The 26,497-nt window shown below is 39.0% G+C and overlaps 2 protein-coding genes across 5 annotated transcripts in view; both read right to left on the reverse strand.

The window, feature by feature from the left end:
• The window catches only part of LOC306884635 (histone acetyltransferase KAT6B-like), a 29,795-nt gene extending 17,996 nt beyond the window's left edge, over window positions 1–11,799 (reverse strand). For 2 of the 3 annotated variants that reach the window (XM_079440688.1, XM_079440690.1), the window contains exons 1-2: window positions 10,261–10,424; window positions 7,521–8,392 (exon numbers count right to left, since the gene is read on the reverse strand). In XM_079440688.1, coding sequence (XP_079296814.1) covers window positions 7,521–8,141 — 621 coding nt within the window. In that variant the 5' untranslated portion in view covers window positions 8,142–8,392; window positions 10,261–10,424. Of the gene's footprint in view, window positions 1–7,520; window positions 8,393–10,260; window positions 10,425–11,676 lie in introns of those variants that run through there. The other variant, XM_079440689.1, reaches the window with a different exon arrangement.
• Window positions 11,800–14,607: 2,808 nt separating this feature from the next.
• LOC306884107 (adenosine kinase-like) overlaps window positions 14,608–26,497 on the reverse strand; it is a 161,386-nt gene continuing 149,496 nt past the window's right edge. The window contains exons 10-11 of one of the 2 annotated variants that reach the window (XM_079439791.1): window positions 18,232–18,318; window positions 14,608–15,241 (exon numbers count right to left, since the gene is read on the reverse strand). In XM_079439791.1, the coding sequence (XP_079295917.1) occupies window positions 15,117–15,241; window positions 18,232–18,318 (212 nt within the window). In that variant the 3' untranslated portion in view covers window positions 14,608–15,116. The remainder of the gene's footprint in view (window positions 15,242–18,231; window positions 18,319–26,497) is intronic. The other variant, XM_079439792.1, reaches the window with a different exon arrangement.

The following is a 26,497-nucleotide window of genomic DNA, read 5'->3' on the forward strand; positions in this document are numbered from 1 at the left end:
CTGTATCTTTCCTCCCACAAAAGCCTGTGGCATGCAGGACTCGAGTAGTGGAGATCAGAAAAAAGGTTACATGGAATCTGACGGGAAAGTCTGTCACCACACCCTCTGGTTTCCAAACAGTTGCGTCTAAATCTCCGCAAGGGTTGCGTAAGCCCATTCAAGCTCAAGTCCTTAGATTCAGCATCAGACGCTCACAAAAACACACCAGTCTCCTGAGAAGAGGAACCGGTACAACTTGAGAGTAAACAAGCAAGCAATTCAGCTCAATTCTCTCCCAAAAGGCTTGTCAGCAAGAGACGGAGCGTTCTGTTGGGGGATGGTGTATATTAGATGCAGATGGGGCATTAGGAGACGGAGTAAAACTACATCTAGTGGGTATGTGCTCTGTACCATCTCAAGAGAGCCACTCAGGCTGAGCTCCCGCTGTGCCGTGTTGATAAATATTGAGTGTCTGTTCTGGTGAGAAACCTGTTGAGAGTAATGCCAGACTAATTGTTTTATGCAACAGGCAATCAATCCCTAGCCTATTAATCATTTTGGCAGACCATCAATTTGCAGATGGGTTATTAATAAACATCGCAAGTTTTCATTTAAGTGCCAATTGAAAGGCTCCAATCGATGGCCCCTGAATGATACGCACAGCTCTTCATACAAATGACGAGTTGGTTAGTGCTCAGAAATAAATGCGTGCTCATTGCTTATAAAGGGCTTCTCTCCCCGAGGGCAACGTAATCACGATACACAACAAAAATCCCACCATGCACATAATGCTTGACCTCAATTGCCTCCAAACAATACATCTGTATTCACGCACAGGAGGGGAAAAGCACAGGCACCGTCGTCTCGTATAAATACAAATAAACCCTCTACTGCAGCTCTACATACCACATCATTCAATAACATTAGCGCTAAATTGATTTCAATGGCAGAATTCCACTGCCTCTCGTTGGATTTCAGCAGCACATGAAACACGCATTTACTTCACACGCATAGTGTGTTCATGTGCACAAAAAAAAAAGAAAGAAAAAAAAAAAGCATAGCTACTTGAAAGCCTGGCATGCTTGACATTGAGTTAGATATGATCTGAACGCAAGCTACTTGATATGTAGGAAAAACGAAACAAAAATAAACACGCAGGCAGATTCTCAGATGATTTCTTAGCACTCAAGACATAAATATATGATGTGAACTTCTGTATGTGTAGCCAAACTGTCATTATGGAGGTGATTATAAGCACTATTTAAATGTCATGTAAATCCCGCTAGAATCCAAACCGTTTTCTAGAAGGGCCATCATGTTTTCTCCCCACTGCAATTTTACACCAAACCTTCAGTATAAATTTAACACCTCTAAGAGTTGCAATCATAAATACATGGGCTTTTATTGCCAGCTTAATGGAGATCCGGAACCACCACAAACATTTAGGACTAAAATTACAATTAATACATTAATATGGGGTTCAAGTTTGTTTTTTGCCAATACAATAGAAGTCAACAGGGTCTAATGTTGTTTGGTTCCCAAAATATCTTTTGTTCCACAGAAGTCAGTCAGTGATAAAAGTTTGGAGTGATAGCAAGGTAAGTAAAAGATGATTCCTTGATGATAACCACCCCCAATAATGAGCATTTAGGATTAAATTTAGAACAGCACACTCCATTTACTATTGCTGAAGTGTTTAGTATGTACTGTTTATGGCATGAACAGTGTACCTACAGTTTCATATAGGTGTCTTGTTAAATTGGCTAAAACTGATGCACAACAGAGTTACTGAAGAGAATACAATGCTGCACTGTAATTGACTAGACCTTCCATTTCCAGTCTGCTGGATTAACCAGAATTTACGTCAGTCACAATTTTTAACCTCTTTCCTGACTCGTCATTTAATGATTAATGACATTGTAAGACATATGACAATGTCGCAAACTACTGTTTCAGATATGTACTATGGAATATCGCTTCCTAGTATTTTTTAAAAAGCACTACAACTTAATTTAGCACTGAAAAATAATGTAAGCAGCATATAGTTTATACTGCGCAGTAAGTCTTAGTATTCCATTCCAATCCTAGCCATGGTTACATATTTGACTGAATGTACACCAACTTAGCAACAAACCTAGTGTCTACTTGCTCATAAATTACACTAGGACACATTCTCACGTCAGTGAGAACAAATATGTGCTGGCTGGTGACTACACCCTGCTGAATATTGTGACAAATATGTGATCTGGAATGTTTGCAAAAGGCACATTCCACAGATGACACAGCATTCCCATCTAAAACGGGCAATAATAGCGTTGTTACTCCGAAACGGTCTATTTCGCTGAGGGACACCAATCCTTTTACCTGAAGCACTCAGCTCATTAATTAACAATATCCTTCTATTTAAGGCAACATCGCAAAGCAACACCACAAACATGCATTTGTCAGTTGTTTTGTCCACTAAGTGGAGCTAGCGCGCATCCACACCAGGCTGATGACAGAACGTTCTGTGCCATGTTTGGCTCTGAATTAAAGGCCAATGAATCCTGACTGCAGAGGCTGCACTGGGAACAAGCAAGTGCTACAGGTGCAAGAGTGCAAAACACTTAAAAAAGAGCTACGAAACGAATGGCTGTGATGACCACAGGGGCACCTACGTGTCTTTATTTGAACAATGCAGAAGTGAAATGCTTAGAGGAAGAACATGAGGTTCTCAGTGATGTTTACAATTTGAAAAAAAAAAAAAAAAAAAAAAGTTACTTTCAATTGTGTTGTGCACAAATTATTTTTAATTAAAAAAGGCTAAAACTCACTTTACTACACTCTAGACTAATGAGACAACCAAATGAAACTACAATGTGAATGAATTTATGAAATTAATTAGCTTACAATCCAATGGACAATAGAGAAATTAAACCATTGGCTTGCCATTGCTTTGTACATTTTCAATAAATCCTTCAACATTTGTTATCCAAGAGGCTTTTAATATGTGTTGAAATTGCAAATACATTGCAAGTGTAGTGCATTGTTTAAACATCAATACATATGGTTTTACAAATAATGTGAGAATATGCACAAATCTAAATAGTGGAATAAGTAAATGATTAACGATTACACACCCGCGTCCTAGTAGTTTCATAAAAACAGTTCAAGAGGAACAGGTAACCACTCTTTGGTGTAGTTGAAAGTCAATAGTATCTCCATTCATCCACCACTGTTTCTACTACTCCAGAAAAGCTAAGTATGCCTACTTCGGCATGAGGCCAAATGTTGTGAAAAACATGCACAGTGTTTCTTACAGGTCTAAAGGATTGCATGCTAATTAATCACTTAATAAAAACACTAGCTAAACTAGTTGGACAATGTATCTGCTTGTTGTTGAGCAATTAGTCAACCTCTGCAAACATATAAACTCTGCTTTTCTGTAGTTCAAACAGGACAGCATGAGTTTGACTCGCATTGAATTGCATGAATTCAAAGACAAACTGCAATATAGGTTGCGTCACATAAAAGCATCTGCCAAATACATAACTAACATTTAACTTTACGTGAGCCATTCGTAAAGCAGAGTAATGTTGATCAGTAAAAACCACTTAAAGCAAAGTAAACATGGCTTCATTCCACATCAAACGTGACTGCTGTGCCTCTTATCTACATAAGCTTCCTGAGATCTCACCTTGGATAGCCACAAGTAGAAGCATATCACTTTTGAATGGTGGTGTGCATGCGGTTATGCCTTGCCCTCATCCCATAACCAGACACTGACAGTAATTGACACGTAAATTGTGTCTCTCTTGGCTCGGTTTGTGTGATCCAATGCAGTGACATGCACATCAGCATCATTTTTCAAGTGGTTTGAGACCAAATAGAGCCAGAGAGAGAGAGAAGTACAGTTTTATTTAAGCCTGACAACGTCTCATGCTTCAGTGTGAAAGAGGAATGTAGGGCAGATCTGTTCTAACGCTGACCCGTGACTCGTCCTATTACATTTTCCAACAGCTCTATTAGCTCTTCCAGGTCTCTAAAGCCCAGGAACTTAACGAGGATGGCAGGGCTATTACATTACCATTACTTCATTCAGGTCAGTCTGCCTGATGAACAGCAACATGGCACACGCTCAGGTATCTGAGACTCAGGTTAGCAAAGTGACAATTACTCCAGCACTAATTAAGCCATCTCCACTTCAGGCTGTGTCTGACCCTTGCTAATTATGCATATATGTGGTGGCAGAGGCTTAGTGCTTGGGGACTTGAGTTGTTAACACAACGCAAACAGGTTCAATGGCAACAAAAATTGATCCAGGTGCTCTAGAGTTACAGAGATCTCAATCTTGACCCATCAATAGTGACTTTGAGGAAACCACTAAACCCAAACAGCAAGTACAAATCTGTACTACTGGCCTGCTTAGGCCAGCAAAAACAATTTTTGTGTTAGCTTCTCATCTTGCCTTAATATGCATCTCAAAACATTAGCGAGTATGAGTTTCTTCTCATAAGCCGCAGGCTCTTTGAGACTGCTGTGCAAACAATAATGCTGATTGAACAGTTAAAAATATACCAGATACACGGAAACAAAGTGGTGCTGCTTTGAAAGGAGCTTTTAGCAGAAGTCACAGAGGATGAAGATGACATCGACAAACTTCACACTGAGTTGAACAAACAGTCGCACGCACACAGAAGAACAGTAATAAATTTCACCTATGTGGGTTAGCTGACTTAAGCATATCAAGTCATTTTCCAACTGCAAGTTCACTCTAGAGCAGTTTTTTCTTTGCATTTTTGGTCTTAAGTACTACAGATGCAGCAGTAAACCCTGTGTACACTATCAGAGATGTACAGCTTTATACAAATGCAGAGTAACTTAATACAGCGACTGCCAGTGGGTGTGAAAACAGTGGAATTACATTGGTAACCATTACTAGCAAAACCACTACTAGGAACACCAACTTGCATCTAAGCAGTGGCAAAATGAAGCCTTTGGTGGTGCACCTCTTAGAAACCAATCAAATGTTTTAGTTAATATTTATTGCAAATCTGTATTGAGTTAATAAAATGTACATAAAATGTTAATATATATATAAAGTAACTTTGGTGCGTATTTATATTTTTCAGTTCCTTTTTACACAACTAAAGAATCACTATTAATTATATTAATCTATTAACAGACCTTGATCAAACCAAAACTGAAACGTTTACAAGACCACCCCTGGTTAGGAATCAACCAACTGGACTATTTGATTAATCGTAAATTAATCATGTACTTTTGGTTGCAACTAAACTTTTAAGGCAAAATTCTGCAGTTTCTTAGGGAGACTAAAGTAAAATGCATTTCTAAAACCATAATGCCGTAATGAAATTTCTAGAAAGTGAGCAAACTGCATCAGCCACAGCTGGTAAACAGCAGTCTAGTACTGTTTCAACACCATTACTGGAAAACAGATGTAATCAGCAAAGCTTTAACAGACCTTCATTGAATTACTATCTTTTAAACTAAGTAAGAGTTTCAAGAACGTCAAAAAGAGAGGCCATCCATGAGATCTAATACACCTTCAACGCAAAATCTAATCCTGCCAGCTAATGGGACAAAAGAAAGCCGGATTTGGCCCTCTCTTTTCTCATAATTTAACCCCTCGCAGAATATGATAAAGAGGCCTGGAGCAGCTGCAGACTGACCAGTCCCCAAGCACACAATTAACAACAAAAGAGCCCTTTTAACGCATTGAGCTAATCAGCAGCCAGCCCACCACTGCAGTCCCCCTGAACCATCTGCAAGATGGCAGACCGTCTCCGTGATTGTGAAAAAAAAGACTGGCACCATGCTATCATGTCCTAGGGTCAATGAAGCACATTGCTTAGCAACAGTCAAGCCCCCATGCATGGAAACCAAAAGCTTTAGCTTTCAAAGAGAAACTCAAAGAGTGGACAAGGGAATGTGCTGCAAGATTTGATTACCAAATGGCCTCTGATTGTTCACTGACCACTGTAGGAAAAGAGAGCATTAAGAGCCACCTAGCTTGGACCTTAAGTGACCAGCAAGTGACAAACAATGAAACACTTACATTTTCATTGGTCTATAGACTATGCCTACATTGTGCCTAAACTATGTGAGATGAGAGAGATAAAGAGCTATATGTAGTCCAAACTAAACAAATGATATATATGAAGTCTGGAAATACCAGTCTGCAATGTCACGACTGGTGCAGGAATAATTTAAAGGCATAATAAAAAGATTGCAGCTTTTAAAACAAATGTTTAGAGGGAAAGGACAGACAAGTTTGAGTCCCGGTTGAAAGCAACCAGAAACAGGACACCAGAGAAGGGGAATCTATAATAATCCCTGTAATAATAATTAGGTTATAATGGGTTGTCAACATTTCCTAATCAAATTTGCCAAGAATAATGTAGGGATCTCCATCATTAAGCTTAAAGATGAAGTCAAAATAAAAACTAAAATAAAACCATTTACTTTAAAAATTCTAATTGCAATCTTTTTAAATGATTAATTAGTGCACATTATTGCAAAAAAAAAAAAAAAAAACAGCTTTATTTTAGAAATATTTTATCGCTGGCTCAGCCTCTGAAACGTTTTAGCTGACGTCACAAAACTCTTAAGTCAACCCATCTACTCCAACCAGCTTCATATGGGCACATAATGGACATTTCACAATCCAAACAATTTCTAAATGATACATTTAGTTCACAGCCTACATTTTCACTCATTAAATACACTTAACATGTTTTACATTACAGATGTAGAATGGCTTGCAAATGCTGTTTCGTGTTGACTTAAGATTTTTAAATATGGAAATCGCACCAGCGAGGTCTGGATGATGAAGCTTCAGGACAACAAACACAGTAACAAAAAACAATTCCTTAGTTCAATAACGCACAGCTACTCCAATATCTGTAGCATATCATGCCCTCATTTAGAAAGCTATCTTGGAGCAAACCAAAGATGATTAAGGAATAATAACAAGGTCTACTCATTTTTCACACAACATTTCAATCACACAATGTTAAAATCGAAGCCAAGCTCACTCATGTGGATGACAAAATGGTTTAGGGCCAATGGTGAAGAAACGCTTTACCTAAACACTGAGTTAGGCTAGGGTTTCAAGATGTGTCAACAATTTTGAATGACAAAGCCACTTTTGTATAGTTAAGCCCTGAAAAGCTACAAACACTGGACTTAATACTGACTTCCTGGATGTTACAACCTCTAAATGACAGTGGTGACTCTGGTACGCATGTCAACATACGAGTATTTCTGGAAGGAGTATTTCTGTTCCAGACACTTCTTGTGTACACTAGATTTTGAAACTCTGCTGAGGTCTCAAAACAACAGTCTACGCTAACAAGTTAAACTGTCTGGATGAAAACACCACAAATCTGCTTGGTACTGAATGAAGAGGTTCCCAAGGTCGTTCATAGGTAAAACCTTGGCTTTAAATAAGTTTGCATTTGCAGAAACAAAAAAAGTTTTGATATTCACAGCTTTTGAGACAAGCGCACACAGCCTGATACAAAAAGTTCTAGATGTACCTGGTCTCTCTCATGAGGGAGTAGTGTCACGGGTGGGAGGTCGACACCAAAGACCCCCACGCTCCTGAAGCAAGCTTTGCCTCCCAGCCCACCACTGTTCATCCTGTAGAGAGGCCCATCCTTGAGCAGCCGCCCGTTGTTAACCGCCCTCTTAGCAGCTAGCCGCAGCCTCTGCTGAAACCTGGGGTTCGCCACAACATTCACCAAGTCGCCCTGGCTTCTAAGGAATCTCTCGATGTTCCTTAGAGAGGAGCCAGCCGGGACGCCCAGACCTTCGATAGCCCTCCTAAGGATTTTATTCCAATCCACATGACGCAGATCTCCAGCAGGTATCACAGATCCAAGCGAGACCGGGCCAGAGCCTCCCAGCTTGAAAGGCCCAATCCTTCCCGGGTTATCCGGGTCTTTGTATGAAGCGCACCCTTTGCTGGTAACCTTAAGGATGGATCCATCCTTCACAGAGAACTCCAGCTGCTGGAGTACGACGCCCTTGTCTAGTCCATGTGAGGTTGAGACGGCATGGCAAATCCGCTCCTCCGAAGGCCGCTGCTTCTGCCTTTTGATCTTCTGGATAGCCTCAAGAATCCACTCTGTGTACAGGGGATTGGCCAGTTTCACCATGGTGAAATAAATTGTTTCATTAAGGTGTGATCCATGAATACATTCCTTTACTTTTAAGAGCGAACAATATGCATCCACAAACAAAAGCCAGCCATTAGTACATTATGCCGAGCAGGATATGGGACTGATGTAACTCCTCAAAGATCAGACTGGCTATTCATTTCTTTTCCCCTTTGTCAGAAAGAAAAAAAAAATCCCTTGTGGTAAATCCAAAGTCAGAGGACTTGCTGAAAAATCCTTTCGTGTTTCACCTGTGGGTGTGAAGAGGAGAAAAACAGAAAATACATGTTACTTTGCAATAAAACAAACACTCTCTCCAGAGCTAGTTACATGGGCATGGCAACCTGATCCAGGGGGTTAGGCTAACCAACACTACCACTCGTTTACATTAGTCATACTTCTACATTAGTCATGCTATTTTACAGAAGTACAATGTAAAATAGGTTTAAACAAAGTGAGAGTTTTCAAAAAATGTGAAAAACAACAACATGATTATATAAACCATGTCATTGTTAAACTAACCCCTTGTATGCATGTATGCATGCATGTATGTCTGTACACACAAAATCGTTAATCTATATACTATTACTATACAACTGATACAGACATATGCATGTAGGCTATATATTTACATGTGTGTGATTAAATTGGCTTAGTTAAACGCTACAGTGCCCTTTATTTTTTATTTGCATGCATACACACACATGCATTTACACACACACACACACACACACACATATACATATATATATATATTCCCAGCCATTTTTCCATTTGAAATAGAACATGTGACTTCAGGTGTTAGGTGCACACTTTCCATAAAAGGAAAAATCACCAGTCCAAATCAGACAGACCAGTATAACCATGAGATTAAGATGAACATGTTAATTCACATTTTGATAAAATGTGAGCCACTTTATGAGTAGCTGGTACTCAAAACCTGTCTGCCCACCTATACAGCAAAAATGCTACACGTGTTTATGATGCCCATATATGCAGTCTAGCTAGGGAGCTCACTATATTGAGACATTCATTCACTCCAAAACAACGCAACAATATATTTTGCGCATATATATATATATATATATATATATATATATATATATATATATATATATATATATATATGCGCATATATATATATATATATATATATATATATATATATATATATATATATATATATATATATATATTTTTTTTTTTTTCCTCTCTCTTTTCTTTTTCCTAAAACACAGCACACCATGGATAACATAACATTTTATTCAGCTCATTGATTTATGATAGCGTAAAAACCCAAACAGCATAAGCAGGGGAAGAACAGTGCTGCGAGCAGCCAGCAGGTGACATGCAGGGAACAATTTCTCAAAAATTCCTCCGCTCGCCAACAGCAGCCGTGTAAACTCAACCACAACTTATCTGCCATAATATTGTTACATAAAGCCTCGCACACATACTGAGGGGAACACTTGACCCATTCCTCTGAGACATTAGAGAAACAGATCCAAGAAAAGCTACGGTAAATAATTGAACGGCGCAACTTGGTTAGCCAGCAAAATAACCACTAAATAACTCGAGTTTAACTGGGGAGGCATGACAGCACACACAGTGTTAGCAGCACATAAAAAACAAGACAAAAAAGTCTTATCAACTGACACTCACTCCTTGTGGATGTTCTGCTCAAACTTAAAAACACAACATCCAGCGTTGTTTAAGATTTGACACTTGTTTCATCGATTTTAAATCTCGTCTACACTCTTCCAGCTTTGGTCACATACTACGACTTGGCCGTGACATTTCACATTAAGACTCTAGCAACATCATCTCAAATGTTGACAGCTAAAACCAAACACAGCATCACAAACGCGTACTGACATTCTTACTTCAGCTCGAGTCCTCTGATTAAAGCAGAGATAGTGAGCTAAAGTCATGCGAATCTCAAAAGCATTCGCTTCTTATCTCCAGCATCGGCTTTCTAAACAGCCCCGGAGCCCAAGTCTAGCACGCTAAGCTAAAGCTGGTTAAATTAGGTTATGCTTTATGACTACTTCCGACAGATGACTATCTATAATTTATGATGACAAAGTCAACACGTCAATTAACCTACGGTCTCGCAAACCTTTTTTCTGGACGCTTTAACACGGTGGACAGGTCAGGTGACTTCGCCGCTTTGCCCGGTCGCGTTACTAAACAGACGCCATTTTGTTACAATGTTGTAGTTTACATGAATCCGACATGACACTGATTACAACCCAATGGAGTCTCATTAAACCTTACCTTCACAAAGACGGTCCCGCCCAAGAAACTTTAATATTGGTTAGAAAGGGCAAATACGTATCCCTGGTTTGATAACCAAAGTGTCAATCACAAGAAAACAGTTCAGCCTCTCAGGAATCGGTTGGCTTCATAATCTGTCAATAATCCCTTGACCCGCCTCTTAAAGGGACAGTTCAACACCGCTGAACAATCTGTCATCATTTACTCGCTCTCATGTTTTTCCAAACCTCTATGACTTTTTTTTTCTTCGGTGGAGCACAAAATGAGACATTAAGTAGAAAGTGAGGAACTGACAGCCTCAATCATTATTTACCTTCAGTGTTTTTAGTTTTTTTACACATACAATAAAAGTGATAAGTAACTGAAGGCTGTCATTCTTCATATCTCATTTTTAGTCATATGGGATTATTACAACGCGAGGAGGAGTAAATGACAATATTTAAATTTTTAAACAAAACTATCCCTTTAAGGTGTCAACTGCTCTTTAGTCCATCTACGTATGGAATGCGATGCCTGCCATTCTATCCGCATTAGAAGTACAGTTAACAGGGATATATTTCATCATCATGTAATATGAGTTTAAAACTACTTGATGGCTCTTTAATGTAAGATCAGCCGAAACTCGCTCTATACCTTTAAGAAGGCTCCCCCTTATGAGCATCGCACAACACTGCAATATGAGCAGATCGTCCAAGTCACACTTTTTGGACAATAATGTAATGGTGAATAATTAGTCCAAGTGCTCGAGTTATCCCTGGCATTCCCCGTGCTGTGCGCACTGTAATCTAATATTATAATTAGTTTGCACTTTACAAAAGACACGGGAGGCCACGAAATATCGAGCGCACGTACAGCCTCACGAAGGACGCAAATAGACATTTATAAATCCTGCGAATGCCTAAACGGGTGATGGCATATAATTTCTCCCGTTACTCCGAAACGCTAAAAGCAGCGATGAAGACTGCCATTTGTTAACGCGCTTCTGTCTAAAGCATGGAAACTGCGCTCATATTTCAAGATCAAGCAACTGAGAACAGATCGCATCTGGAAAATTCCATTTATGCGGGTCAAGCAGTAGCTTGCGATACTTGCGCGTAACCCAATAACCTTAATAGCCCGAATTAATTTACACGCTCGCGTCAAGTTACATCACTCACGACAACTTAAACTTGAACGATTAAAACATGCCACCGATAACGAGCCACTCAAGACACCGCCGAGATAAATGCCCGACAACGCTGGCAAAGCGAACATTTACCTTTAAGTTCCTCGCGCGATCTCTCCACACTCCTCGTATAAGCAATAAAACGCTTATTTGCGAAGCTGATGATATATGTGTAAAGTAGCCTGATATATCCAACGGGGTCCTGTTTGATTCGGAAGATGAACGCACGCGTAGGCAGAGGGAACCTGATAACAACTAATTGAAAGGTTAATCTACATAGGAGTCTGTGACAAAGTAGTACCCTCCCCTTTCGGCACTCCATCAGCCACTGAGGAGGACTAACTCGCTGTAACCGCTATGTGACATCACATCGCTCATTGGGAAACAATGTACATTGTTTCAGACTACATGGCATGGGTGGGAAAATGAGGAGACATAATGCGCCCTGTCTGTGAGGAGGAAAAGGAAACTTTTAATATCGCTTATTGGGATACGAATGTATGCATACAAAATCGGCTCCAAGGCAATAGCCGTATGCAATTATGATTTGGGGAAAAAGACAAGATGCTGTCTGTCTGATATACAATGTTTCTGAAGAGGAAGGTGAAACTTTTAATGTCACCCAGCACAAATCAGTTTATTATGAATACGCGCATATAGCATAATTATAATAAAAGTTTCACACTGTTTAATTATGGCTTTATAATTGCTGAGAAGGTGTTGCGAATTTAATTGATGTTGGTTTGCAATATAAATACCAACATCAATTAATTGCAGTGAGATGTGCTTCACCACAGTTGGAATAACAACCCCCCCTGACAGTTTGCAAACGCACCTGAAAGCCCATGGCTTCGCCCTGCGGTGAAAATTTGGTGTAGCGCAGGGCAATCTAAACCATGGACGTTACTTTTTACTGTGCCTGAAAGGAAAACAAATTGCACATTAAATAAAAGTTGAGCCATGCAGGATGTGCTTACAGTTTGGCAAAAGCCTTCATATTGGCTTCCAGCAAAGCCAATATGATTTGACACCAAAGGGTTGTCTTCAGTGGTCTTTTTTGAAACACTGGGTTGAGCTGCTTACAGCAGCTGGTCTGGGTGTCATGTCACGCCACTAAATATTGTGTTATATGTAATCACACTGCCTTCAGTTGGATCCACTTTATAGTTTTGACGTTTTAGATCATTACTGTGCTGTTATTTTAAAGTTACAACTAGGTATTGTTGTTTTTGATCATCTGCACGATCATAACATTACCTGTCAATTCTCAGGTGTAACTGGTGTTATTTTCAGCCAGAGACCCTTTTTTGTAGCACTGTAATGTATGTGGCTATTGCAAGTCAGTGTTACTTATTTGTTTGCCAAAAGGCAAGGTACATTTGTTTACAGTTACGCAGATACATTGGAATTATTCATGTTTGCATATTTCAACCACTGGCACATTCATATTCACATGCAGACAGAGGCAGGATAAATGTCCAGCACAAGGGTATAATAGCACTAGGGTAAGTAGATTAGCTCAAACTGATGACCTTCCCGATACTGCTGCATTTTTTGAACTACAAAAATACAACTGTGTTGAATGTTCCAACTAAGCAAAGACAAACATTTCCTGGACTAGATGGTTTTCTTCTTTATGATATTATAAATAACAATATTTGCTATAGTGGACCAAACCAAATCAAATAGCTCTAAGCATATTAAGCATCAATCATTATGAAATGAATAAACTTTAAATGAAGTCACAGAGTAGCTGGTCTGATTCATTGTTTTAAATAAACTGCTCCTGTTGCTTTCCAACTTGATACAGTTTGGCATTTTTAATGATTACACATTTATATCAAGTTGTGTACTGAAAACGTTTGGTAACACTTTATTTTAAGGTGTCCTTGTTACACGTTGCATGTACTTAACCAATATAATAACAATTAACTATGCATAATTACATGCAAGTAACCCTAAACCAAACCAAAATGTGTGTCTAACCCACTTTATATTAAGTGTCTTCAACTACTATGTACTGACATTTAAATCAACCATTTGATACAATGGACTTATTGTGTAGATCCATATATTTAGACTGTACTTGTATTTAAATCATACCTGCATGTAATTAGTTGTAATTTATTTCTGTCAATACATCTGTAATTACACTGTTGACCTCAACCTACCCCTTAAAATTCAAGTCAAATTTATTTATAAAATACAACTGGCCCTCAAATCTACCCATACCATTAAACCTATCCCTAACCGTAGCCATATCTCACCTCAAGTACATAATATTTATGTACTGTATATAGTTGAAGACACCTAATATAAAGAGAAATCAAAATTTCCACTATATCTGAAGTGTTGTGACTAACTTTATTCTTCCATAATGTTTTCTATACCCATTGACTGAAATGTTGTCCAACAGCAACACACCTGTGAATCAACTTATGTTTTAGAAACCTCACAGGCAGCTTTCGCAGGTCTTAAAAACACCCAGCATCATTGTAAAACACAGCGGGAGGATTAGAGAAGTGGAAAAAAACACAAGCGCGACTGTGTGTGTGTGAGCTGAAAATGTGAAATGTGCTCAAGGACTTTGTCCTTCGCTGTCATTAAGGATTTCACATGAACTCGTGGGTTGTTTAAAACCATGTGCTCAGTGATGCCAGGGCCTGAACAGGTTTGTCAGTGACAGAAACTGAATCTGCTATGATTGCTGTCACACACCGGGACAAAGGGTCAGCTGTACCTTCAGTCTCTCTAATGATGCTCACAAATAGCTACTCCTCATCCCATATCACAGAGATGATCCAATGCAGACCTGCCACTGTCATCAAGAGGACAGGTAGAAGCTGGAGGCTTTCTAACCATCCAACAGGACACAGAAGTTGAGAGAGTAAAAGTGGAGTTCAGGTTCTCTGTTGAACAAAAACACAGATTAAGCAAAATATAAACGCATTTCAAGTAATAAACATCCATTCTGTATAAATCATTATAGGGTTATAATGATTTACAAAAGAAGAATACAAGTGACACCAGTAATACAGCCTTTTTTGTTTATTTTGGCAGTTTGTGACACATTTAAGTGTTTCCCACAAATACATTTGGTTTACAACAACAAGACTGGCCAATGAGATTTCTTTGACATAAAATGAGCCTTTGATTTCAATAAAGTTCAACTGGCTATGTTTGTTTGTACTACCGGCTTCAGTTTTTACAGCTAATTACAACTAAAATAATTTTGTTAGCAAACACTAGATCTGGAAAGACACTAGTTATGATCATCTATCATAATCATGATTCTAAAATGGATTTAGTAAAAACTATTTCCAACAGAAATTCCTCTTTTGTAAACAGTTTTTAATGTGAAATATGTCTCTGTGATCGCATTAGGCTGTGAATCAGAGAAAACAGAGGCACAGCAGAAGGCAGGCAGTGAACAAGAGAGGAAAGAGGAACAGAAGATAAAAAGTCAATTAAAAAAAGGCATTAGTCCTATAAAACACTCGGACGGCCGTATCTTCCGGTCTCTCAGCGGCCCATCAATGGAAGTCTGGCTTTTCTGGGAATGTGCAGCCCGCGTGGCGAATAATGACGTTAGCAGCATAGTGTCCAGCGCGGATGCACTGCTCAAAGGTCTTATCCTGTACCAGCTGAGACAGGAAACCTGCACACACAAGCAAACAGACATTGAAAAAAAAAAAAAAAAAAGACAAATCAGATTCGCTGCTTGCAAAAGATTGGACAGACAGAAAGCATGTGCAAACATATGTTTAATGAACGCATACATGCACACACATCTGAGCGCGTAAACACACAAACATATGCTGGCGAATGTTAGCTCAGAAAAGTAGTCGGGTATCGATTTTGTTGCATGTACTTTCTTTTAAAAAATTAAGGAAATCAGGCTTAAGGGGGAAAGGTGATGCAAAAGGCCCCCTTTAGTGATGTGTGATACAGAAATCCTCCAGCTGCCCCCAGGCTCTGAACCCTCCCACCTAGATCTCTGCTCTCTGCAGCAGCGCCGGAGCGCATTGAAAAACAGCTGGCAAATTCATTTTCCAACACGGCAGAGCGCTGGCCTCCAACCTCTTGTTGGAACGGATAAAGGAGTTAAAAAAATCAATACGACGTTTGAGCAAACACGCTCACAGCTCTATTAGTCGCAAGGTTGTCCTGGAAGAGCTACAGGAAGACATGTTAGCAAATCAGGCTCGTGGCCTTTGAAAAGCAGAGGGCCGCGGAAGAGGCGTCATATGAAGATAAATTACGCGGACCCGAAAGACCCGTGCGAACGGCGTGATCAACATCGATATTTCTGTTTTTCATGGGGAGCCAAACAGCGTTGTGCTTTACGCTTTTGATGGATGGCTTCACAGTTCAGATTGGAGTAGACACGCAGCTGCTATCTGAACACGCGGTTATTAGCGAAACCCGCAGATTAAAGATAACGGCTATGGGGAGTCTGGAAACTCCATAATCCATCATGAAAGTGATCCATTTCCCAGTTACTGTGTTATCTGAGGTTAAATAGTACAATAGTACGTTGGCGGCTTCATGTGACTAAACTAAGCCAAATGAATGAAGTATAACTACAATTCATCTACAAATTGTCATTCCAGAGCAGCTGTGCAGGAAATAAATAAGCATTGCGTGTCAGAGCTCTTGCATCACGGTTCAGTTCCCCAGAGGTTACAGATCAAACCTAATCCTGGATTAAATGGTCCTGTCAATAGTGATTTTCCATTGAACATACTTTCGTCTAGGACCGGTCTGAGTCTAGGACACCTGTTTCAACAATACAAGCCATTTGTGTGCTGACTGTGATTTCTTTCTTCTGCGATTTATGCATTAATTAATCTATTAGGTTATTACACCTTGTGTTGTAGAGAGACTAAAATATTTGTAATGAATATTTGAATATTTAGAGTGATCTTTTCTTTAAACATACTTGTGTCAAAAACTAATCTGTGCCTAGAGCCTTTGGGCCGGTACTCTGTGTTTCTGCATAGCAGGAACCAGGATCTAAATAAAGTTCCGGGTACAAATTTGCCCCTCAGAAAGTCCCTGCTCGCGAGGTAGTACTTTTTCAAAGGTGCAGAGCTTTCGGGGGCGGGACTTGGGCGCTGAACATGCTGATTGGTTGAGTTCACACAGCACTTCAACCACCCTATTGACATAAGTTTTTCTAATATTACTGTTATTGTGTCATGAAATGTAGTTTTAAATGTATTTCAGGCGAGAATGTAGTTGTTTAAAACTCAAATCTGCGGTTTATTTATAAAGACAGCGCCTATTTGAAAATGTGGTTTGTCGATTTCGGAGAAGTGAGCTCCATGCGATCACCGGGCGCTCCGTGCTCATGTATCCTGACGAGAGGAGCATAACCTCGGCTAGTCCTTTTGACATTTGCCGCTGGCTCTGATGTCTCTGTAGTGGTTAAACATGATATATAATTCACTTTGGGTAAATCTAACAGGTAATCTTTGATCTTTATTCTATTAATCTATTAATATGTTAAAATGAAAAGAGGCAATGCTGTTTGATATAATATTTAGTTTCATTGAAATGTACATTCCCTGAACTACATTTCCGTGGCTATTAATACGTTTAAATGAAAATGAAAAGAGGCAGTGGTGTTTGATATATTTCATCTTATTGTAAATACAGTGAGTAAAACTGCAGTAGCCGAGGCGAGCTGACTGATGTTATCAAGTACGCTGCTCTTTGCAAAATTACCGGACTTGCATCGTCCTGACCGCGGGAGCTCCCACTCCCGAGACGAACTCGCAAAGTCTGATCTACAGAGGACGCAAGTCCGAAATTTGCGTACTTGGTATTGAGAAATGCGCACAGACCTACGTTACCAGACTACTTGCCTATTCTTCTCGGTACTTTAGACCGCGATGGAAATGCAGCCATCAACAGGTCTGGGGTAAAAAAAAAAAAAAAAAGTTCCTGGGACAAATTATTCCAGGTAATTTCGGTGGAAAAGCGGTTTAGGACACCAGTTTCAACATTTCAATTCATTTGCATGCTGACTGGATTTTCTTTTTCTGTTATTTACGCATTAAATATTAGGTTAATTAGTTTAGTAGGTTATCAGATCTTGTGTTAGAGGTTTAATTAATTAAAATAATGTTTGAATATTTGTATGAAAATTTATTTCATAACAACAATCCCTTTGTTATTATAATTCAATCAATTTGTATGCTGACCGGAATTATATTCTTCTGTAATTTAATAATGAATTATTGGGTTAATTAATATATTAGATTAGGCTATGAATACTTGTAATATTTGTTTAAACATTAATAATAAAAATAATAATCATAATAATATTACTATAGAATTTATTGAACACAAAAGATGATATTTTGAAAAGTCTCAGTGCTTTTTAATCCATACAGTCAATGGAAGTCAATGGGGTCCAAATGTTGTTCTGGACACCACTGACTTCCATTGTATTGACAAAAACAGTTGAAATCATAATCATCATTATCAGTTTTGCAGGAAAAAGAAAAGTCATAAAGTCTTGCAACAACATGAAGGTGAGTAGATGACAATTTTAATTTTTAGGTGAACTATTGCTTAAAGTATTGAAGTTATTAAAGATGTACTTTGAAAGTACATCTTTATAGCTTAGTCCCACAGTACCTCCAACAAAGGCATCTCCAGCACCGTTGGTGTCCACTATCTCGCTCTGGTCCATCTCCAGGACAGGGAATGTCTCCACCTTGTCATCTGTGGAAAAGACGGTTCACAGTAAGTGTGAGCGTGTTAAACTATTGTTGGACTGAAAAATGAGCCTCATTCACAAACCGGCTGTTTGGCAGACGTGCAAGACTTTCTGCTGTCAAAAATGGTCGTTTTTTTTTTTGACAAAAGACTGTATATTTTCCCATAGAAGCTCAAAGAACCTTTTCATTTTACAATAGTGTCAAGTGTAGATTTAAAGCTGCAAAAATAAAAGCCAGTCATCTTTTTGTCAGCTCGCACACCTCGTTTCTTCCTTGCAAACAAATCTAGTTAGCATGATGCTAATTATCTATGACACAGCAGAAACGGCAACAAACTTAGTACTGAGAAAAGATGGAGAAGTTCCCACAAGACATGCAGAAAGGAACAGAAGGATGCGCCATTTTCACTTGATGAGCTGTAAGAGCCCTGCTTGGGCCTTGAACTCAAGGAGAGGCAATTATATAGTTTGCCGGTTCTTCGGCATGACAATTCTTGCACAGAAATGGATCTGCTTTCCAAAATAGCATTTGAAAGACAGCGTCAGTCTATTTTCAGCATTCAGTTTGAATAATCTGTCCCCATTTGGGCTAAAATAATGCATTAACTGTCCCGCGGTTCGCTCTCGAATGCCTTCTGCTGTACGCTTGTGTTTTATTCATGGCATTAGCCTCCATTAGGGTTGAATGAGGCTGATATAACTTTGCTTTGCAGTAAGAAGAGCACTTCAGAGAACCCAATATTAGATTCTTGAGGACCTCCAGAAAATTCCACATGTGGCAAGTCTGGCAACCCACTCCAGTGCCGTGATTTACCATTTGAAACTGAGCTACTGCTGTCTTCAAGTGTACCTGGTAAACCTCTACTCCACAGTTAGGCAGTCCCTATTACGACAAGTTACAAATTCAAGTCTAGGGAAAAAAAGTGGGAAGTAGCCAAAACAAAAACAATAGATGACACAATTGCTGTCACTTCTGCATACCATTAGATAAGCATAACTGAATACACCAGGATACTGCATTACTTTTACACCACTTGATTTATGCATTAGGATTCATTAATCTATCAGGGTTGTGTTCTAAAGAGAATATTTCTAAAGAGAATGTTTGAATATTTGCATGAAATTAATGATAATATTAATAAAATATTAACATCACATACAATAATGTTAAGTAATAAACCACTATTAAATAAAACAATGAATAAAATAAAATCAACATAATATACAATATTAGTATAATTACATAATATTAATGCACATAATGTATTAGTGTATTATTATAAATACATAAAGTATATTAATATTTATTTATATTTGTGCATTTATTTAATAATGACTTATTTCCTTTGAATAATGCAAACAGTGAAGGGCATGTCTTAAAGTGGGCATGAAATGAAAATTAAGGAAATCTATTTTTTAACTGCATGTTATTGATCTTACTGTGAACGATTCATTATTGCATGTGTTTTTTTATTTTTAATAAAATTTGTTTTTAAACAACAGACACTCTGGTGTGGATTCTAGATTTCATTTAGTTGGCTTAAACCCTGCCTCTCCTCAATCAACTGCAAGCATGCATTTATTTTTTAGAGCAACACCCACATCTCAACAACAGATAAATCCAACCAAATCCCACCCCACATTTTTTCTTTTTTGATATACAATTACACTCAAAAAAAGAAGAAACGATTGGTCGCTACCCCCATTTGATCGTGACTTAAAGTTTGACATGTTTTGACACCTGAAAGTCAAAATGACTCAATCAGCAAAGTCATTCATCTGTCAACTGCAGAGTTGCCTTTTGCCATCTTTGTCAACATATCCCTTTCCTACATTACTCTGGTATCAGAGAATTCAGAGCATCCCATAAGCAAATACAAATTCTTCTGGTCATTTATGTGCACGTAACTCAAAATTACATTACTACACTTGAAGGCTGCATGAAACTTTACATTTCCTGACACAAACAAGAGGACCCCAGGTAGAAAGAGTCTCAGCTAGCCCTTGAGATGATTCTTTCACCAAAACAACCCGTAATCTGAGACAACACAGGGCTTTAAAGCATACACCTGCTAATTGAAGTGAAGTGACATACTGCCAATATGGTGACCCATACTCGGAATTCGTGCTCTGCATTTAACCCATCCAACGTGCACACACACAGCAGTGAACACACACCCGGAGCAGAGGGCAGCCATTTATGCTGCGGCGCCCGGGGAGCAGTTGGGGGTTCGGTGCCTTGCTCAAGGGCACCTCAGTCGTGGTATTGAGGGTGGAGAGAGCGCTGGACATTCACTCCCCCCACCTACAATCCCTGCCGGCCCGAGACTCGAACCCGCAACTTTTGGATTATGAGTCTGACTCTCTAACCATTAGGCCACGACTTCTCCACGAATTGTAGTCTGTAGGTGTCAAAGACCATCACTTTGTGTGGAGAACTTCAGAGGAAACCTTCAGAAGCAGACAGTAAACAACACAGAACGTGAGCAAAGGCTTTCAACTGATGCAACAATGAGCACTCAAGACACGTCTGCTGCGTGTGTGAGCGGTTTCTCACTAAACGTGGCAGTCGATTGTGTCTTTGATAATTAATTACACAAAAAGCAGATCCTTTTAGAATCAGCTAATTAGCAGTAAAACGACTATGCTTAATTAATGCAGGCAATGAAGCATGCTCGCCCGCCTTCCTCTTGAAATGATTAACTAGAGGATCTTCCATGTGAATTAAGTTAACAGAAACTCATGATCTATCTATTATTTTGCAATTAAAGCTTACAATATTTCCATTGCCATCATAGCATGCTTTCGCCATCATGACAAACTACAAAAGGACGCAAATACACGCGTGTATATGGAGCCTACAGCTGCAGTTTTGGTTGAACAGACAAATGACTCAAGGTGGAAAAAAAAATGACCAGACGCAAATGAATATGTTCAAAATGAAACTGTATGTGGTTCCTTCCTTCCTGTACATAGGCTAACCTGATTCTACTTCCTTTTATGACTCAGAAACAGCGCAGCCTGAGAGTGAGAGAAAAAATAGCCATTAACTGTTCCTCCCTTTGATACCCATTACTGAACTGAAGAGGTTCTAGACAACAATGGACATCAAACTGACGATTAAGGCTCGTATGAAGCAACGACACTCTTTTCTTCAGATTTGCGAGGGAGGTAGCAAAGAGACAAAGCAATTCAGCATGGTGAGAATAGGTACTTGCAAAGACTAACCCCTCTGCCCTTTGATGACAGGTCACGCACCAGAGGCATGCTGGGAAATGTCCAAACATCCCAGCCGTGGTGAGTCATCTGTAAAAAAAATTATGTGGTTCTTGGAAGTACATGGTACAACATTAGGTCATATCCAAGGGTCAGAGTCCACAATAAAAAAATATGCTACAATAAAAAATATCTTAAAACACGAGCACGCTGCCTATTAAGTCCATGTAAATTGCTGCACGGAACAAATGTCAATACAATAAAACCTTGGTGTGTAAAACAGATTTAAACTTGATTTAGGGTTCGGAGGGAGGGCTGGGAGCTCTAAGAGCTCGAGAAATATACACTGCCAGTCTTCAAGCTTGGTAAACAAGGCTGAACTTGCATATGTGCTAGTCCGCTTGCATTGATGTTTAATGGTGCATGTTGCTCTAGGTGGTTCCCATAACCTCACTTTGTCTCCTACAAGCTGCATCAATTGATATGATAATGGGGGGAGGACGTGTGAAATGAGAGGGGCTGCGCTGGAGGACGAGGCGTCCAACCACTTGGATGCCAAATGGTGTCCAGGAGCCTCTCTCAGCTCTCAATGGGGACAATGACAAGAGTTTCAAGGAATGGAGGCAAGAGGCAGATGCTTAGTAAAAAGAAAGATTCACACTACTAATTGGTCCAATAGGATGTTTTCATTACTGTCCATGTGTGTCATCGTTAACCAACATCCACAGCGAAAATAATATAATAATTCAGTACTGTCTTCCAGTACTCAAACTCAAAATGAGGGATGGGAAGACTTCTTTTGTAGTTTTGTGAAAGAAATGTTTGGAAAAATGAAACGCAATTCCACATAATAAATAAATATAAAATAATATTTGTAAAATGTGTTTACGCAGACTTTTTACAAGTTGCTTAAATGCAATCCAATAATGGGCCTTAGCTATAAATTAAATACAAAATGTTTTGTCAACTCAATGTGTAAATAACAAGTGAATCAAAAGCCTTGAAGCACACCATAAAGTGTGTTTGATTCACAAAAATGTTTTGATTCATTAGTCGTTAGCTCAGGAATCAGTGGTTGAATTATACTGCTCAAACTGTGGGTTTCATTCATTTTGAAGAACTGACTCATAAGAGTCATTCACACTACACTGGTTGTGGAATATATTTTTGATTCACTCATTCAAAACAAATTGCTACAGAGTGTGTTTTTTACTCCCAAAAAAAAAACCATCCTATTAGTCTCATTTGTTTGTGAATCACACTGTTTGGTGCAGTAGAATTAGAAGAGTTGTTGTAGAACCCCTAACTGTACCACAGGAAACACATGAAGAATGAACGCAAGGAACCATTAACAGAATCAATCGGTTAATTCCCATATATTTTTTAAAGGAACAGCTAATAACCAGAATACTAAGCCAATTCTTGAGTGTCAAATGAAAGGCAAAACGGTATGAGGGAAAGGACAAGACAGCTGAACAAAAGAAAATACTTTTAAGAGTAAAAATGAATTAAGGTTTTACAAGAGTTTCTGGTCCAATGTGAATGAGGACAATTTACATAAGCACGCAAGAGCAAACTAGGGCAAATAAAAACAGAGAAATTAAATTCCTAAATCGCTACACGCTGCTCTCATTCCCCCAAAACCATCCTTGATGGACATCTCCTTCCATTTCATCAAACCGGAGAGAACACATCACATCTTTATTCAAAACATATTATTGAACTTGGCTCTCAACATGCTGCTTTGGTTAGTCTGAGAGCGTTCCAGGACCAATTTCATGTTAATGTATAACACAAAAGAGGCCATTGGCAGGGCTCTTTAATAGGCATGGCAATTAAAACTTTGCTGCCAAAACCTGTCTTTGTTGTTACTGGCTTGTGGTCGTCCCTGTAAACATAGTCTCTGGGCAGTTCACAGGGAGTTCCATCACTTTTGTGGTTTTGCCATTCTTCGCTTTACATGTTCATGCAGAAAGTGAAAATACTTTCCTCTGCAAGACTATCCAGGGAGCGGAAAAAAAGGGGCAACGAAGTTACATCTCCTGAGCTGTGAGGTTATATTAATAGCTCCTGTACAGCTGTTTCTTTTTGGTGCTGTGTTTGACACTTGTGTGCACATATCAGAAGTGAGATGTTGCTTTCAGGGTTTTGCATCCCTTTGGCACAGGCCTTTCAGGAGGAAGAGGAAAACGCGGCTCTGCTCGCAAAGGCACTCCAGGAACAAGCAGCACTGTAAACACGTATTTGACTGGCTCAAAATAAAACAGGCCGGCGAAGACAAACCATGCATGCGTGACTATTTATAGAGACTGAGCATCAGAAAAGCCATCGTAACATTTACAGCGCTCTGGAGTCATGCCAATTACGTGTAATAAATTCTCTTGTTATCACTAGTTATGTGCGACGTAATATGATTATGCTCGTAATGTGACAAGCCAGAACCATGAACGCCTCGGGTCATGCGATAATTACTCTTTTACTGTATCTTAGGCATTGTCGTTTCCAATATATCACTGCGACTTTCAAAAAGTGATCGCACAGTGGATTATTCTTCGGCTGTTCAGACAGCAACAGAAATGTTTCACGTCTCCAATAAATACCTGAGCTACTGAATGACAAGCTATTCACTACACAATGAGACATGACACAAAACCAATGAGCGGGAGAGAGATTCAAGGCCTTCAGACAGCTGCGGAACGGTGAGAGATTATTCCTCTCAAATCCACTTCTCGTCAGCTCCAGAGCCAAACAAAAGCTCCAAGGAGTAAACAAGGATGGCCCTCCTCTTGACAAACAGACTGAGGAAACTGCCCTCGCTTGCCTTCTTTTCTCTGATCCACTATCTCCACGCTAGGGCTGGTCAGAGAAACATGAGCGTGACAAACACATTTAGCTGCTAATAAAGGGCACCCACCATGCCGAGAGTGGCAGGAGATAACCGGCACAAATAATCAGAGGAGTCTGGGACGGAGAGAGCTTTAAGAGGCAGTTTTGCCCTTTTCAAAGCGAGACATTGATCAGATCCCCTCGCCTCTGAGCCATGCTAATTAGCTGAAGACGAGCGGTGATGATGTCACGATCGATTTGGCGGACGTGAGGAGGTCTTCATCCGTTGCCCTTCCCATCACGAGTGAGATACTGAATGAATGTGATGCGTATGCTCAAATTTCATGGGGTGAATTCAAAATTGGTGTTCAAAAACAGACAAAATCTATGATAGCTGGTTTCCACCTCTGAGTAAAAATAAAGGTAATTGTGAGTTTTAAATAAAACATTATAGAAAGTCACAATTGTGAGATATAAAGTTGTACATATGAGAAAATAATATCAAAATTGAGATAAAACACTATATAATATAAAGTTAATAGTGAAAAAAACTAAAATAGGAGATAAAATGTCACATTTAGAGATGTCATTATGAAAAATAAGTTTACAGTTATGAGAAGGTCAGCTTATTTCCACATCAGAGTAAAAATAAAGGTAATTGGGAGTTTAAAATAAGAAAAAAAACACTTTTGAGATCTAAAGTTATGAGAATTAAAGACTGGGAGATACAAAGTTGAGATGTGAGATGTATAGTCACTATTATGATAAGCAAGCAGCAAAAAAAAATTGTAATAAGATATTAAGTTGAAATTGTGAGAGAAATGTACATTTGTGAGATTTGAAATCAAAACAAAGCAAAAAATAAATAAAATTTAAGTTGCAGGTATGAGGAAGAGATGATAAAAAGAAAAATTTCGCAATTCACAATGACACACTGTAAAATGTGTCAAGAAAAATGTTGAGAAATAAAGTCTTAATTGTGAGAAATAAAGTCCCAACTGTGAAAAAATCGTTTCAGTTATGAAACAATATTACAGATGTGACATAAAATCACAATTTTAGACTTTACTTTTTAATTTTTACTCTGACATCCAAACTATGGTGCCTAAACAGGAAAGTTCAGTCCACCTTGTGTCAGTAAAGTCATCACAGAGGCCGTTTACATAATCAATCAATGCTACGTCTTATATCTCTTTTCTTTTGCTTTTTAAGCCTATCAAAACAAGCAGCCGCTAACTGACTGTTTACAGCATTTCGGTTTTAGCTCAGCTGCTTCAAAGGTGCATTGCATTAATGAGACACAAACAAGGACGGGCAAACACTACAGAATAATAGCCCTAACATAACACAAGAAAAATGTGAGGGAGAGCGTGAACACTCACACACACAGGAGGACGTGTGCGTTTATGAGTGCATAATGACCTTTGCTAAGGGCTCACGGAGATGGAGGAAAACAGACTGAAACGAAAAGGCTCCTCTAGGGAGTTCATTAGGTGCAGGTAAATCTGACAGCGCATTAGACACATTCCTCCCGAATAAGTTTCAAGACGAGCAGCACCTCTCCAGGAGCAGGAATGAAAATGTTCCTCTTTAGTAGACGACAAAAACAAAACGGATTACATGGAGCGACTTTAGAATTATATCGCAATTGAAGTAAAGGCAATTTATTTCTCTCACTCTTAGAGTCACAATGATACAGAAGTAGCGACAGAACTTTTCTTCCATATTGTGATGTACATCTGAGAGAAACAGATTATTGAAAAAGGAAAAAAAATGTAGGGCAGGACTTGGTTACATACATTAGTTGTTGGAAGCAGATCTGAATGCAAGCTTGCAGTGACTTATAGCAAAGGGGCAGGGTTTATGCAGAATAAATCATTGCAGAAGTCCTGTGTGTCACCAAGGAAAAGTTGTAAAGCTATGACATTTTTTTTTTTTTAAAGAAATCAAACACATGCATGGATGAACTATTCACAATCTATAACATGCATTTAGAAAATGGGATGAATTTTCATTTAATGCCAAAACACCAGGGAAACTTTGGAGAAGAATTTTAGAGTCATACAGAATCACATGAGGGTGAGTAAACGATGACAATTTTCATTTTTGGGTGGACTATCCCTTTAAATCACATCATGTGCT

The sequence above is a fragment of the Barbus barbus genome (assembly GCF_936440315.1).
Source record: "Barbus barbus genome assembly, chromosome: 18".
Taxonomy (NCBI): Eukaryota; Metazoa; Chordata; class Actinopteri; order Cypriniformes; family Cyprinidae; genus Barbus; species Barbus barbus.